The sequence below is a fragment of the Pelobates fuscus genome, chromosome 4 (genome assembly GCF_036172605.1).
Source record: "Pelobates fuscus isolate aPelFus1 chromosome 4, aPelFus1.pri, whole genome shotgun sequence".
Lineage (NCBI taxonomy): Eukaryota > Metazoa > Chordata > Amphibia > Anura > Pelobatidae > Pelobates > Pelobates fuscus.
The window spans coordinates 50,265,274-50,283,126 of record NC_086320.1 but is presented as its reverse complement, the minus strand read 5'-3'; the positions used below and the strand labels follow the sequence as shown (position 1 = coordinate 50,283,126).

General features: G+C 37.5%; 1 protein-coding gene across 11 annotated transcripts in view; it reads right to left on the bottom strand.

Annotated features, from left to right (window-relative positions):
* Window positions 1-17,853, bottom strand: part of RIMS2 (regulating synaptic membrane exocytosis 2) — a 627,382-nt gene that overhangs the window by 179,139 nt on the left and 430,390 nt on the right. For 7 of the 11 annotated variants that reach the window (XM_063451153.1, XM_063451154.1, XM_063451152.1 and 4 more), the window contains one exon: window positions 4,428-4,607. The exons of 3 other annotated variants lie outside the window; for them this stretch is intronic. In XM_063451153.1, coding sequence (XP_063307223.1) covers window positions 4,428-4,607 — 180 coding nt within the window. Of the gene's footprint in view, window positions 1-4,427; window positions 4,608-11,465; window positions 11,529-14,072; window positions 14,139-17,853 lie in introns of all 11 variants that reach the window. One more of the 11 variants, XM_063451151.1, reaches the window with a different exon arrangement.

The following is a 17,853-nucleotide window of genomic DNA, read 5'->3' as shown; positions in this document are numbered from 1 at the left end:
GTCTCTAACTGCTGTCAGACAGCCCCTACTCAGGTATTTGATCTATTTGATGTCAATCATCAGCATGAAAAGCATGGTGACACCAAATGCTGGACATGTGTGCCACTGGATTCAATGCTTCCCCAGAGAAGCATTAGATTGGCAGATGAATATGATTGGCACACATATGATGTCACTAATGTTTCTCCATGAGAAACACCTGAATGGACAAAAAAGCTTAATGACTTTACCGGAGGAGAACCTGACTGCATTGAGGAGACTGTGTTAGCGTTAGAATAAAGGTGAGTTTAGTTGCTTTTGTTTCCTGGCTCTTGGTTTAAAAAATAATATATATATAATATATAAAGTATAAAATATATATATATATATATATAAAGAAGAGGGGTCTAGTAATTTAAAATGAAACAGAAACACATCTATATACACGTATTTCATTAGTGTTATTTTGATGCTAAACACGTTTTTTTTTAATTGGAAGTGAAATGCGCAAAGTAGATAAAACAGACACGCTGAATTCATAGAATTAAATATAATTTTCACTTTAAAATATCTCACATTCTGTGACTATAATCGTAAATAGCTGAATTTAAAAAAAAATACTGTATTGTAATTTCTTTAAAAAAAAAATAACAAAACAAAATCTTTTATAACTTTTAAATGATTACAAATCACGAGAAAAGAAAACAACAATTCCAACAGTGTTAACATTACAAGCGGTATAATAATATTATATAGAGACATTAAAGATCAATCAGACATAGTAACATTTAGAAATACAGAATAAAAGCTGTTATGGAACAAGATGGAAATAAAGTAATAAAATTGCATTAAAATGGTGAGTACAGCCGTGACACAGTGTAACCATTATAAATCACGTAAAGTATATTACTTTTATTGTATCCACGTTTAAGCTGGGATAAAAAAAATATACATATATATAATTATATATATGGGTGTATATATTTCTCAGTACTTAAAATAACCCCTTGAATTATGTAGATTAACAAAATTAATTCAGAGCACTAAACTTCAAGGCTTTCCCCTTAGATTGAAAAGAGAGAAAACACCTTTATTTTATCATGTTATTATCAAAATATGGCTTGTTTACTAGTAGGATAAGGATTATACTATATCTTACACAGCCACCTACATTTTTACTATTTATTTATATCCTTCACTGCTACCTAACGTTTTATTAATTAAATAGATCTGTATATTGCTAACTTTTTGGGGTCCAAATACATTCTTCATTTGACATAGGCAGACTCAATTTTGAATTAGCACATATTGATAAAAAAAATAAATAAAAAAAAAACAAAAAACTAATGATGTATGCCTACTGGTAAATTATATGTTTTTTTTGTTACTAGTTAAAGGAACACTATAGGGTCAGAAATACAAACGTATTCCTGATGCTATAGTGTTAAAACCACCATATAGCCCCCCCTGCTCCCCCTTTCCCTCCTAAATATAGTAAAATCTTACTTTTGTTCAAGTCTGCAGCTGCTCGCTCTGCCCCTAATCTGCTTGCTTGGCTGGCATCATCAGAATTGTTGTTCTGAGCCAATCACAATGCTTTCCCATAGGATTGGCTGAGACTGTCAAGGAGGCAGATTAGGGGCAGAGCCAAACACAGCCCTGGACAATCAGCATCTCCTCGTAGAGATGTTTTGAATCAATGCATCTCTATGAGGAAAGTTCAGTGTCTCCAGGCAGAGGGTGGAAACACTGAATGTCAGTAATGCACAGAGTGCAGCACTTCCCCAGGAAGCACCTGTGGTAGCCATCTGAGGAGTGGCCAGTGGAATTATCACTAGGCTGTAATGTAAACACTGCATTTTCTCTGAAAAGACAGTGTTTACAGCAAAAAGCCTGAAGGGAAATTCTTATACTCATCAGAACAAATACAATAAATTGAAGTTGTTCTGGTGACTATAGTGTCCCTTTAAGTTGGTTATTTTAGTGGCCATATAACAATGTTTGTTAATCCGACAAGTCTACAAAATCTTTGTTCTGAGATTTAAATTCTATACTACACTAGGAGAAATAGAAACAGACTATTGCTATAGAGGCAGTACGATTTTAGACTTTCTGGAAGGTGCTCAAATTAAAATGTCCAGGAATAGATCATTTATAAATCTGAAAGTGATGCATGCTTCACATAAACAAAGTCAACTGATTGCCACATCTACTTGGACCTAAATAAAGAAACATAGTATCCATTCAGGGGAAGTGGATTCTTCAGGAAATTGGTACCCACAGGCACGGAAGCCTCATTTTTGTTCTGAGATTTCACTTCCTCTGTACAAATAATTGGGTTTAATTGTCTGCTGGAGTGAATGAATGTGCTTAATATGTCAGAAAAGGGATGAGATAGACTTGTCAGATTAATAACACTTAGTCATATATTAGAATCCACTCTTCTGATATTTAGCATTTCACTGCACATGTCTCTGCCTATTCTACGTGATGTTTAGCTAAGCATAAGAAGATTTACTGAAGATCAGCATTTCTTTTGACAGACACCTGTGTTTGTGGAGACGAAAAAAAATAAAAACTCTTTGAACTTACTAATGCCATGAGATCACCAGGTTTTGCAGACAGACAGTTTGAATGTTTCATGGTAATTTAATAAGTATATGGATGGCCTTTCTAAAATATAGGGGAAATAATCCTAAACACTGCTTCCCATTAACTACCCTACATGTAATGTCATATTATGTAAAGGAACATTGAAATACATGTATTCCTAATGCTATAGTCCTGATGTGATTGATTATTTTATGACACCCACAAGCATTAAACATTTTTTTTATTTTTTTAAATAAAATCAAATACTCCCCTTTTCTCCAGTGCTGAGTCTCCTCCTGTCTCCTGCTCCTCCAGTAACGTCATCCTGGTGGTATGCCTCCTGCCATCGAGAATCATTGAATACAAATATTCTCTAAGGCCGACCATGACGGCACTGTGCACACATGCGTGACATCACGGGATGTTACGGTATGAGAGCCGGGAAGTAAAATTCCCGACTCTCATACCCGGAGTGTTTGGAGTAGTGGCATAAAACTGTGCTTACAGTGTTCCTTTCAGGAAAATAAATACTGATCATTTTAAATTTATGTTGTGACCCAGAATATACTTAATAATAAGTTAAAACTCTGATCTGGCTGCAATTCAAATTCAAATCAATATTATTTTGTCTAATGTGTTTTCAGTCCATGAAGCAATGACTTGTGGAAATAAAAGATTATTCTCCTCTATTAATCCAAATTAGTTTTTTGTTTGTTTGTTTTTCCTTGAGTGATGGCTGCTTTGGCTATGCTTCAGCTGTCCTACTTTGTTTTCATTTTATTTTATTTTCTCTCTGCTCAGCTATTCCATGACTTGCAGATTATAGAAGGAGGAGCAGAGTTAAGAAGAAGAGGGATATCAACGATTTTCTGGGAGAGTGTTGCCTATCCAGGTAGGATGGACATGTGATTGCAACATAGACTATCGCTACATGGGAAGAAAATGAGACGGCTCAATAACTTGTTCCTGTGCATTCAGCTACTACAATTACATTCCATCTTCTACTTCCTTACATGGGGTACTGTCTAAATATTCAATCAAATTGTTACAAATTAAACTAGAAATTAAGCCAAAAAAACTACTATCTCATTCTGAGCTAGATTTTCAATCATGAGACTTTTTGCTTTCAAAATGCGAGTATCATGGAAATGATATCTCATTTAACATAATACATTATCTTTAAAGTATCACCTGCCATGGATAATTTGTTTTAAATACTATATATAACTATATACATATATTTGTCGTAATTTCCCAGATTACTTTTATGTTTATACACACTCTAGTGATTTATAATAGGTTAATAAGTGCTGAAAATATATCTTTTTTTTATATAAAAAAACATATTGTACAGACTGGATTAGCGGAACAACAAGTGTCAAGAATTGCTCTCCAAACTGCACCAAATGCTTTCTTGATATAAGATACAAATTTCTGGACTTATTAATATCTACATGTGAAAAAACTTCCATTTTAAACATGAACCATATTATGATGGTATGTGAAGATTATTTAATAGACAATGTCTGATGAGGACAAAACGATTTCTCATTCTGTAAGAGAAGACGTGATCACCATGGTGTGTAAATTATGAGTTAGAACCAGGTTTCCTGAACGATGGCAAAATCACAAAACAAATGTTGTTAAATATTGTTAGTAAACAACGCACAATGACATCCACACCATTATATCCATGAGAGAATATAAGTAGTGTGTTGGTAGTCAGAACATTAGTATCTGGTGTAAAACGTGATCAGCCAAGAATGAAAAATAGACTTGTTAGCTACTGGAAAAATAAAAATGGTGATACTGCGGGGAGCGGGCAAGACTAGGCTGGACGATTTGTCAGTTTTCACCTCGATAGGGCAGGTGAAGGAGGGGCAGATCTTCCCGTCATTAATGAAGGCATCGATCTCATGAGGTTTGAGTCTGGCCGCTCAGTGGATCGGGAGCGGGTGCTGGTCCGCTCAAGAACAGGCCGTTGCTCTGTTGACCTGGATCTTTGATATGGCTGTCTATCTGCCGATTCACAATTCCTGTAATGTTAGTCAAAAAGTCGCTCAGTTCAACTTCTGCCGTGAGTTTTTGGGAAGGAGAGATTTTTCATTTTTTTATTTTAATTTTTTTGCTTTAGTTGGTCCAGCAACCAAAGTTATCATTCCAGAAAAAGGTCAGTTGTTATTTAATACATTCAAAATAAGTGAAAAATAACAAAATAGGAGATGATAACCCATTTTAAGTCATACATACATTACTATTGAACTTAGATGTCACAACATATACTTCAACATTTTCTTCATTTCATTAAAATTACATTTGAAAAGTCAAATAAGGAACTGCACTCTTTAATCGATAAAGTCCTGGGTGCAACCGAATCTGGGGTCAGCACCAAAACCCAAGAGGTGGTTTGTAGTCACTGAAGAAATACAAAGGTCCAGGCACTACCAAGGCTTAGATAGGCTCATTTATTGGAACTAACATGTCCAGCAGCAACGTTTTAACCAAACTGGTCTTTCGTCCAGCTTTTTTACCTTGAAAAAGACCAGTTTGGTGGAAACGTTGCTTTTGGAATAAATTTGCCTATCTAAACCTTGATGGTGCCTGAACCTTTTTCTCTCTTCTGTGACTAAAACTCCTTTTCTTTTTTAAACATTGCTCTAAAAATGCAAATACATTACACAAAGTGTTGTTACCCAATGTACTATACCATGAATTAAAGAATACAAGGAATATTTACATTGTGTTTGCCATCATGATTATTTTTCAAAGTGAAACTTATTGGGAGCAATTGATCACACATATTAAAATATTGCATGTACGCAAACCTCTACATTTATATCTTCAGATTTATTCTTACACACATTTCATTAAGGGATGTGATTCAGAATTAAATTCTGTTGGTCTAAAACAAATGATCAGGCAATCTATACTTGTTAAAGCACACTGTGAAGATGCTTGGGTATAAACAAGAGATTCTAGCTGCCCACACTCTATATTAGCACAAATTAAAGGGGGATCAAGTTTGAGAGATCTATGCTGTCAGAGATACAGATCTCCAGAAGACCACCAGAAGATAATGGGTTTCCAGGGAATAGAGATATCCCCACCCCATTGAGAACCCAACTGCATTTTGCCAAATCTTACCTTGTAGATTTAATAATAACTACATATAAATAAAACTCAACTTATATGTACTAAATTCTGAAAAATGCAAGGTATAAGAAAGTGTATAAGAAATATATTAGCGGTTAAAACACATAATCTGAAACGTAAGTTATTGAGAATAGAGTTTTGCCTTTTCTGTGTTACAGCTCCAGTACAACTCAACTTCGATCGATGAGTGCTGAGGACCACCAAGAAACCAGTTAGGTTTCCAAGCTGCCCAGGAAGTATTACTTTACTGAGAGGGTAGTGGATGCATGGAATAGCCTTCTAGCTGAAGTGGTTCAGGTTAACACATTAAAGGAGTTCAAGCATGCGTGGGATAGGCATAAGCCTATCCTAACTATAAGATAAGGCCAGGGACTAATGAGAGTATTTAGAAAATTGGGCAGACTAGATGGGCCGAATGGTTCTTATCTGCCGTCACATTCTATGTTTCTATGTGTCTATGTTTCAGTTCAGGTGCAATTTTCAATAAAAAAAATGAATCTGCTGTTACATTTAAAATAAGTCACACTATTCAACAGGGCACTAAAAGTTAAAGGGACACTATAGTCACCTGAACAACTTTAGCTTAATGAAGCAGTTTTGGTGTATAGAACATGCCCCTGCAGCCTCACTGCTCAATCCTCTGCCATTTAGGAGTTAAATCCCTTTGTTTATGAACCCTAGTCACACCTCCATGCATGTGACTTGCACAGCCTTCCATAAACACTTCCTGTAAAGAGAGCCCTATTTAGGCTTTCTTTATTGCAAGTTTTGTTTAATTAAGATTTTCTTATCCCCTGCTATGTTAATATCTTGCTAGACCCTGCAAGAGCCTCCTGTATGTGATTAAAGTTCAATTTAGAGATTGAGATACAATTATTTAAGGTAAATTACATCTGTTTGAAAGTGAAACAATTTTTTTTTCATGCAGGCTCTGTCAATCATAGCCAGGGGAGGTGTGGCTAGGGCTGCATAAACAAAGTGATTTAACTCCTAAATGACAGTGAATTGAGCAGTGAAATTGCAGGGGAATGATCTATACACTAAAACGGCTTTATTTAGCTAAAGTAATTTAGGTGACTATAGTGTTCCTTTAAGTCAACATTATTTAATGGTGTTTTAAGATTTTTCAGTAACTTCAATCATAGATTCAATCAATACTATATATTGTACTAAGTAGATAAAAATTGTCACACACTCCCAATCTGCCCTTTGTGAAGGACTTCTTATTTCATACGTTTAAGAATTTAAAAACATTTTCCATAACTGGGCCTTAAAACTTGGGTGGGAAAACTACATTTAGTTTTATATGTTACTTAAAGGGACACTATAGTCACCCAGACCACTTCAGCTCAATGAAGTGGTCTGGGTGCCAGGTCCCTCAGGTTTTAACCCTTCAGATGTAAACATAGCAGTTTCAGAGATACTGACGTTGGACGGGGATGAGAGGTCACCAGCACCGAGGGAGCCCAGCACTGGAATAAGGTAAGCTTTGTTTTCCTGACACTATAGTGATCCTTTAAAAATGATTATAAAAAACAAACAAACAATTAAATCTCACATAGATGGGATTTATTGATCTACTGATTAATAAACAGGATTTTAGATTTTATAGGAGATTGTTCTACTTTAACATTTACTAGTTGCAGAGTATTGTTTGATATTAGTTGAAATGACATAATGCCTTGAGAACATTTCTCCTTTCCTTTCTAACTCTCTTTAACCCCTTAAGGACACATGACATGTGTGACATGTCATGATTCCCTTTTATTCCAGAAGTTTGGTCCTTAAGGGGTTAAAGGTTCCATAGGTATGTCAAACAGGGAAGCTCCTGCATTATCCACATTTTGGGATAATAATTACTAGGGAAATATAAGTTGCCAGAGAGGACATAATAATAAAAAAAAATCAAATGCAAATGAAGTATTAATGTACCTTAAAACTGAGAATTAAATGGTCAAATATATAGAGATACATATTATTCTACAAAATATTGTAATTCCAAAATGGTATTCCATTAGTGGTATTCTTAAAAAGCAAATAGAAAAACAAACAAACAAACAAACAAAAAAAACAGAACAGAAGACAGAAAGAGGAAAGAAAGGGGAACGTGGTGAGAGGTGATACATGGTTCAGAAAGGAAGGTCTGCTGTGGTGGAACTGAAGGTAATGTATGGAATGAGTGACATGAAAAGGTCATCATTATGTGGTACTGTCTGTCTCAAAGGCAGTTATAGCAGAAATGTAGGAGCACGGCTTGTTAATAGGTATTCACAGGGTTAATTACAAGATTATTCAATAAAATGTGAATTGTCAGGAATTGACAAATTAACTGGAAATTTAAGGCCAAAACAGTGGACTTCAAGAAATTCTCCAGTTTAGTTCAAACTGGCCAATTTTGGCCTAAATTTCCCATTCCTTCAGTTTCACATTTGTGAATAACCATTTATGTGGAAACATAGACAATAAAGCAACATTACAAAATCATTTTGGAATATATATATAGTCCAAAGTGATTTTTTTTATATATATACATATATACGAAGTCCAAAATCACAATGCTTTTTACCAATTAAATTAGAACACGCTTTTTTTTTTTTTATACTGGACACATATCTGGTTCATCTGTATGTTGCAAGACAACTGTACTTACCATATGTGGGCATTACATACAGAGACTTATAATTCACAGTAGAAATCTGGAGGGAAATCGTCCAAAAACAATTCAGAGACTTACATTCAAATGCAGTTGCCTGAATTTAAGCAATTTTTAGTGAATGAAGCAATCTCCAAACTGGCCTGAAACTGGCCTGAAATAGTTCTGAATTAAAGTCTCTCTGAACTGATACAAACTAGCCTGTGACTCTAGTGACTCTACTGAGCATGGTATAGTTCTGAAAAAGAATTTACCGAAATATTCCTATGTCCATGTCATGAAAATAAATAAATAAACACTTTGACACACAGTTTGCTTATTACCAAAGTTAAAGCCCTGTCAACTCAACTCCCGGAAAAAAAAGAAACTTAAATCTTTATTAAATGCTCATATAGAGACTGTGTTGGAAATTCACTGAAATTCCAACCCAGTCAAAAGATATCTAAGATAAAGTAAGGACTACTTTGTCTCATGTATTTTTCCTATGCTTGACAAAGCTCGACAAAAAGGGGTTATTGCAGTTTAGCATGATAGGCATTCGTGTTTTACTCTTGAGGAAGTACAGCGCTGATATTGGCTCTTGGCAGACAAAGTTCCAGGACCTGAAGAGGACCTCAAGGAAGAAGATAGTGACACCGAGAGGGACAGGTTTGGGTATGTAAAAGCTATCTTCTCCTTCACCCCCAGGCCATCAGAATACAAGTGGAGAAGTCACCACCTGGGGTCTTTGCAAGATCCCATATGGTGACAGAGCTGTCTTTAGAACTAGTCTATTTTAAGTGGGACATAAGAAAAATAAACACCAATTATTTTACACAATTTTGCTTATGCTTGTTTTTGTAAAGTAAAAAGTGGAAATCCTAGTAAAAGTACACACAAAAAGTGTGGTGTAGTATGGGTAAGGTAATACTACACGAAGTAGCTGCAAGTATTATACATAAAGTGCAGTGGCGGATCCAGAGCCTGATCTCGAGAGGGGCTCTTGTAGATTATTTAAAGAAATAATCCAGACACAATAACCACTACAGCTCAGTGTGTGAGCAGTGTGTGTGTGTGTGTGTGTGTGTGTGTGAAGGTTGCAGTGTGTGAGTGCGGGTGGCAGTGTATGCCAGGGGTGCAGTGTGTGTGTGTTGGGAGCAGTATTGTGTGGGTCAGTATGTGTGTGTGACAGTTGCAGTGTGAGTGTGTGTGAGGATTTCAGTGTATGTGTGAATGTGGGGCAATGCGTGTGTATGGGGCAGTGTGTGTATGGGGGCTGTATGTGTATGGGAGCAGTGTGTATGGGGGCAGTGTGTGTATGGGGGTCAGTGTGGGTATTGGGGCAGTGTGTGTGTGTGGGGGCAGTGTGTGTATGGGGGCAGTGTGTGTGTGTGGGGGGCAATGTGTGTATGTGGGGGGCAATGTGTGTGTATGTGGTGCAGTGTGTGTGTATGGAGGGCAGTGTGTGTGTATGGGGCAGTGTGTGTAAGGTGGTAATGTGTGTTTATGGGGGCAGTATGTGTGTGTTGCGGCAGTGTGTGTATGGGGCACTTAGTATGTGTGTGGGGGCAGTGTGTGTATGGGGCAATTTGTATATGTGTGTGGGGAGGCAATGTGTGTGTGTAGGGTGTGTGATAAGAATGGTAGGGGTGCTTTTTCATTATATGTCTTTTTTTTTTTTTTAAATGTCATTAAAACAAATATGCATTATGTCCCCCCTCCCTTCTAACCTCAAAGAGGGGGGGACACTTCTCGATCCCTGGTGGTCCGTGGGGAATCCCTGGTGGTCCCAGCGGTGAGAGTGAACTCTAGCCCATAGTTTCAGGGCTAGAGTTCACTCTCATGAGATCCGGACCGTTGCTGTGGTAACCACGGCTACGCTCCATGCTCGCGAGAGAAGGACCCGGGGGAGCTGCATGCTGAGCTCCCGAATCCTCTCTCACTCCCCTACCGGCTGCCAGCACGGTGCCTGCAGACCGGAGGGGAGATCATGTGCTGGCAAGGGAGAGGGAGACTCTCGGTTTTCTCAGGGGGGTCATTAAAAACATGACTTGAAAGAATGGTACAACAAAGACAATTAAAGAAAAAAAAAAGCTGACGAAAATAAAAATATATTTTACACCCCATGGATGAGATGGAAGTCAAAGTTATTGGCTACTCTGTTCTAGCATGTCATACTAACATAACGTTAGAAATGCACATTTGCATATCTAGCAATAGAGTGTTCCTTTAAGCCCTGATCCCAAACATAAACACCTATTGACTCTAACCATAAGTTCCCATAAGACTACCACAAACTCTAAAACTATACCCCGACCTTATTTGAATTTAGAGATTATTTTTTAATTTTGCAGTTAGGATGAAGAGTTGGAGCTTTGCTAAATTCATTTTATATTGTTCTGCATTTATAGGATGCTACATTCCCGCACCGCCAGCAGATATCTAGCTAATTTCCAAATATATCAGTAGGCTAATTGATTTTTTTTTTCTTTTTTTAGTTTACCATCTACAGCATGTAACAAAATATTTGCTTATCTATTCTAATTCTTCAATGTCTGAAAGATTGCAAGACAATCAACATCTTGCAATCTCTCATACTTAATATCCTTGCATTATTTTTGCAAACCATACATACATAAAAAATAAAAAGCCACAGTTAATGTATATATCCGTTTTATGGTCATCATTCTATGTGTGAATCTGCTGTTTTATCATAACTAATTGAGCTCTCTCTAGATATTCTTTCATATACATCTCATGGTTGTTGTTTTTTTGAAAGAGGAATTAACTCAGCCATAAAGGAAATGAGAAATAAATATGACATACCCAGTGGAAAATTACGCCATTAGTTGTAAGTCATCCCACAGTGAATCATCTTTGATAAGCTAGCCAATAAAGAGGAATTCACCATCTATACATTTTTCAAGAACCATGAAGTCAAAGTCCAGAGCAACTGGCTAACTCAAGGTCTCCCGATGTGTTACTTTGGCCCAAAGTCTTCCGACTCAGAAACACGGGCGGTTTTCCTAGCACCTAGCTAGTTATGGGCCCATAAAACATTGTAAGTCATTAGTTTAACACAACTGTTTTAAAACTACTCTTTACTTACCCATGGGTCTCTGCTGGCCCATTGGCTACATGATCAGCCCATGCACTTGCACCATTGTACAACCTTTGCAAAGCAGTCAAAATAAAACAAAAAGTGTTACAAAGTAAATCACAGCAAGCCAAGAACAATCTTAAGTCTATCGTAATTAGAGTAATCAAATAGAGACATCCAGTTAATTAGCATTCTAAATCCATTGCATTGTGTAGGGCCTCTGTAGTTGTAATTTGAATGGATTTTATGATTTCTGTAGCAATAGGAGATGGCGCTGTGCTTCTTACTTCTTTTTATATTGAAATACATACTGTTAATTATTTATTCTCATATATATATATATATAAAAGTCTTTTAGGGGTAAATGAAGACCTCAGTCACTGCAATTTCACCGATTGTGACTAAACAATGCATCCAAAACCCAAAGCATAGCAAGTGGCTGATGAAGCTCTATGGTGGGGGTTATCTAAATAACTGGAGATCCTTATTAAACCACCACTGGTACACGAGAATAATTCATAGGGAGACAACATCATATTTTAATATGTGAAAGTCAACATATTAAAGTCCATTTAGAAAATCTCAGGCAGTCACTGTGATCCGTTAAGCAGCTTTAATGGATCGACCTGTACCCAGGTCATCACGGTGAGTTTTAATGAATTTTGTAATTTCACATTAATTGAGTATGTGTGTATAGATATGTTCACTTTTTGATGTGGTGTTAGCGTGACAAGGTCGATCCATTAGCTGCTTAACGTATCACAGTGAGTGCCTGAGATTTGTTTCTGAGACATATGTTCTATGGGTTATGCTGACCCATACTCAGTTAGCACCCTGTGATTTTTATGAATGAGTGCAACCCTCTTTTCTCTTTTGGCTTCAAATTAAAGTCCATGTCTGAAATTAATTTTGCTATGGTAAGAAGAATGCTGTTCTGCTCGCAGATATAACAGACCTATCCTTGGATACAACTGCAAACCCTGAAGAAACAACACACGATACATAAGCATTCAACAAGGAACATAAATGATCATGGTAACACCATCCGATGTGCTACAAGTGTTTGGGGACACATTGAAACTAATGGTGGCTGAATCCATTTGATTATATTGCGTGTCTGAATGTGATTAATAGCTTCACAGGCATTTGTACTGGCTGAGAGCTTTTCTTGAAGTTTTGGTCATTCTAAACTTTAAAATGAAGTTGCCATCAGGTAGATTACAGATGTTTCCCTCCCTTCCATGATCTAACCTATCACAATGTCATACTTCCCAATATCGGGACAGTGAGTGGACCTAGGGTGGCATTGTCTTACCGACAGGACCATGTATGGGGAGCTATTCAAGCACAAGCATGTCTAATAATGTGCTTGGGCTGTGCTGCCCAGGGACAATTCTCCATTATCCCCGGATGGTGCACATCAGAGAACTTAAGAGGGAAGACATAACATTCCTGCTACAAAAAGTGAGACTGTTGGAAGGAATTCAGTGTGAGCAGCTGGATCCCAATATTCTACCACCTTTGCTGTTCTACCTATTTCTTTCCTTTCTAGATTGTAAGACTTCATGCAAGGTTCTAAACCCCTACTTAACCAGTTGCTGTGAACCTAGCTAAGTGAATGTTATTCTGCAAATATGCTTTATAAAAAATATGATGGGAACGATCTCGTTTAACACTTGCAACCTATCTGCTTTAGGACTTGCAACCTGTTCAGATGCCCAGACATATTAAAAGTTGCCAGTATTATTGGGTTGAAAGGGGTGAATTTGAAAAAAAATTTTCAGGAGAAAACCATGAAATAAAATATTAATTTGAGGTATAAACATTTTATGTTACCTCTCCCCAATTTCCGTTACTATTGGAAATTAGGTAAAATATTAAAGAATTAAACTGACAATTTTCAGTTGAGGTTTCCTGGAAAGAGCTGAGCTCTTACAGATAAAATATTGTATTTCAATTACAAATTATGAGTACTAGAATATCCCATTAAGTGGAGATGGTTCAATCTACCTAACGCTGATCCATGTATTACAAACGTGAACAAATCAATGAGTTTTAAGAAGCACCTTGCACTCTAGCCCATCTTTAGGAAACCCTATATAATTGGTATGATAAGGTAACATCTTAATTAAATTGGCCAAGCCATTATTTACACTGCGTGGAAAAGGAAAACTACAAAGGGATAATAGGCAATGGGATTCTACATAGCCTGCAATACAAAATGCACTCAAAGCAAATTTAAAGGAAGATTATCACCTGATTAAAGTATATGGTAAATGAATAAAGCATGTTAATACATTTACCATGACTTGCTTTAGAAGTGTAAATAAAGGCCACCATTGCATACTGTTATACACATACTTCTTTTAAAACAAATGCTGTCAAAAATGTATTTTCCTAAAAATGTAAAATCTGACAAAAAGTTGTGGATTTTGATTAAATGCTAAGGATGCGGTGGCTGATTTGTGGCTATCCAAATATGGTAAATGCATTCAGCCACCTCTTATAATGCTCTATGTAAAGTGGCCTTTGCAACACTGCCCTAAAGCAAGGCAGACGATAAGAAGGTTGGGGGATAATGTCCCTTTAACTATTTCTACGATGGACATTAAGTACCTTTCAGGAGAATGGTCAGTTTCACCATAATGCATATTAGGCACTCGTCTCTCCTGTCTAGTCCTCCTAAACATAGAGAAAAACTTTTTTGAAAGTATAATAATTTTGTCTTCATTGCTAAGTCCAGAGACGCAGTACTCACGCGGACCTATTCAATAATAATTTAACTCTTCTAAGCTCAGAACAGACTAGCAAAATGTAGGCCAAATCAGAAAAACCAAGCTAACCTTGAGATTTTCTTGAACTCTAATAGTTTAACCTAAATTTTGCATGTTGGTTCTGAACTCAGAAGAAATCACTTGTTTAATAAATAAAAAAAAACTTAGGCAAAAAGAACATGGAAAATAGAAAGTCTGAAAAAAATTATACAGCTGTAGACTCGCTGGGTTATGGAGTATCTATGGCCATTACAAAAGTTTGAGTCAATCCCAACCACTTTCATAGTTTTACTTCATATATGAAATATTCCATACCATATTGATATTTATACTTCTATGAATACCAATCAAAGGTTGCCTCTTTTTACAGAGGAGTGTGTATAACAAAAGTGCTCAAAAAAGTCAGAAAGTGATTTACAGGCAGCTCAATACACTGGTGTGGAAATATCCTCTATTCCACTGAATAAATTTACTAGATATTGGTGCGGTGTAAGTGACAAGGACCTACACCTATAAGTGGAGCGCTCAAACACAGATAAATCTTACCAAAACGTAGTCTCATTCAATGGTAAAATATGCGGTACATGTCAAAGTAAAATACAGAAAATACAATATAGTGTAGATGGTACTGAAAAATGGCTTCACAGTGATTATTATGATATCGTGCTGAATATTACACTCACATTTCAAGGAGCCTGTATATAGAAAACACTGGCTCCGTATCAAGGCTTGTGTGCTGTTATGGTAGCACCACCCTCCTACTTCGGCTTGAAGAATTTCTCAGGAACACGAAAAAAAGGGAAGAAAGCAGACCAATGTGTAGACTTATGGTGATAAATGACACAGGTATGTGTTCAATAAATGGGGTGCTCACCTGGTCCTGAGCCTACGAATCCCGGCTCTAGGTGTGTAGGTTTTGTGCCAATTTGAATGGGGATGGCACTTCCCCTGTGAGGACCCAGCTGACTGAAGAAGCTCTATTTGAGAGTGAAACGCGTATTGGCCATTTTTAAAGGACTTTTATTTGAGGACTTTTATCATCTTTGTTTTTATGTTTATTTTAAACCAATAAATTCACCATTTTCATTCAAAACCTCATCCAAGTCCTTTTTGGAGCCTCCAAGGAATCCTCACAGGGGAAGTGCCATCCCCATTCAAATTGGCACAAAACCTACACACCTAGAGCCGGGATTCGTAGGCTCAGGACCAGGTGAGCACCCCATTTATTGAACACATACCTGTGTCATTTATCACCATAAGTCTACACATTGGTCTGCTTTCTTCCCTTTTTTTCGTGTTCCTGAGAAATTCTTCAAGCCGAAGTAGGAGGGTGGTGCTACCATAACAGCACACAAGCCTTGATACGGAGCCAGTGTTTTCTATATACAGGCTCCTTGAAATGTGAGTGTAATATTCAGCACGATATCATTATAATCACTGTGAAGCCATTTTTCAGTACCATCTACACTATATTGTATTTTCTGTATTTTACTTTGACATGTACCGCATATTTTACCATTGAATGAGACTACGTTTTGGTAAGATTTATCTGTGTTTGAGCGCTCCACTTATAGGTGTAGGTCCTTGTCACTTACACCGCACCAATATCTACTGATATTTATACTTGCTGACCAAAAATGTCATACTGGCATTTTAATATAATAGGATTTATTCTATATGTGGCACTACCAAAATTGCTAACAAATAGAAAGTTAATTGTATCATGATATTAAAAGTTATGTTTATTCTCCTTTCCCACCAGTAAGTAGGATCGGAATGCCTTACAGCAAGCATGTCAAATTCGCAGCCTGCACGTCCCACAATAATTATCTTTGCGGAACACCTGCCCTGTGGCCGCTTTGTTCTGTGGCTGCAACTGATTCCTGTCTTTTCTCCCATGACCGATCGCGTGCTCCCGCGGCTGCAAGAGTGCAGAGCAGGCCAGCCACTCCCCTTCCCTCCTGCTCGCAGTGCCAGAGGAGCAGGACTGGAAGTAAGGACTTAAGGTAGGGGATTGGTGTGTTAAATTAGGGAGGGGGCAGTGTATCAATTTGAGGGAGGGAAGTGTATTAATTTGGGGAAGGGGGGGGGAGCAGTGCACTAAATTAGGTGAAGGGGCAGTGTATTAAAGTGGTGAAAGGGGAGGAAGTGTATTAGAGTGGTGGGATGGGGCAGTGTGTTACATTGGGGGGACACTGTATTAGAGTGGTGGGATGGGGCAGTGTGTTAAATTGGGGGAGGGCAGTGTATTAAATTAGGGAGGGAGGGGAGGCAGTGTATTCAATTAGAGTGGGGGCAGTGTATTCAATTAGAGTTGAGGGAGGGGGCAGTGTGTTAAATTGGGGTGAGGGCAGTGTATTAAATTAGAGTGGGTGCAGTGTATTCAATTAGAGTGGAGGGAGCAGTGTATTAAATTAAGGGGCGGTGTATTTGATTGGGTGGTTGGGGCAGAGTATTAGAGGGGAGGGAGGGGGGACAGTGTATTAGATTAAGGTCCAGTGTATATATATATATATGGTGGGAGGGGGCACGTGTACACGCAGCGTGTGTGTTTGTGCTTTAGGGTGCATACCTATGTAAGGGGCAATGTGTTACATTGGGTATAGGGGGCAGTGTATAAGAGTGGAGGGAGGGGGCAGTGTATTGGATTTGGGGGCTATGTATTGGATTTGTGGGCAGTGTATTGGAATGGGGGCATTGGACAATGTATTAGATTGGGTCTGCATGGAGGCGCTGAACGCTCCCCAAGGAGATTGGCCACGCAGCTTTTTGGCACAAATGCACAATAGCCTCCCAATGCTTTCCTATGGGAAAGCATTGGATTGGCTGAGGTCACCAAGCGCAGAACACACTCAAAGGACTTCAAAATCAACAAGATAACGTAATTTGTTTTTTTTATAGCTGTGCAGAAACATACATTCACAATTTCAGTCCCATTACCAAGCTTTCCTTAATATGTCAAGGTAATTGGACTGAAACATTGGTTATATGCAAATGCACGTCTAGTTAAAATAAATTTGTTTTGTTTACTTTGAAGCCCTACGAGCGTGAGGACGTCCAGCGAAAGTTAGGAAACTTTTTTTTTATTGTACTTTTCTAAATAAACCCACGTTTCTATGAAAACTGAGGTTTTTGTTTTTTTGCAGACCACATAAACTTAAACCTTGTTTATTTGGCCCGTGTTAGGCTTTGAGTTTGACAAGCTTGCCTTGCAGTGTCTTTAGTAGGTTCACAATGTCTGGATGTGTCGAATAGGTTTAACAAGGCAATTGCACATTGGGCTAGTAAAAGTAAGTACATAAAACAATAAATATATGTACCTTATGTTTTTTTCTACCTACCCTATAAAGGGAATTTCGACAGAAGATTTAGGAAGACATGTTGCATGATTTCCAACTGACTTGTTAACCAAATGCTTGTGAGGCTGTCATTAAGGCAAGGGTTGGTGTATTTGCTTAATCTAAGATAATTATTGTTTGTTATCAATATCCACTTCTCAAAGACTCTCTTATGAGTCCTTGCACCTTCCACGATGAGAATAAATTGAACAAATAATTATACGAAATGTTCCCCCCAAAAAATCACAAGAGGGTTTATGGTAGCATTTTGAAAGTCAGTCTAAA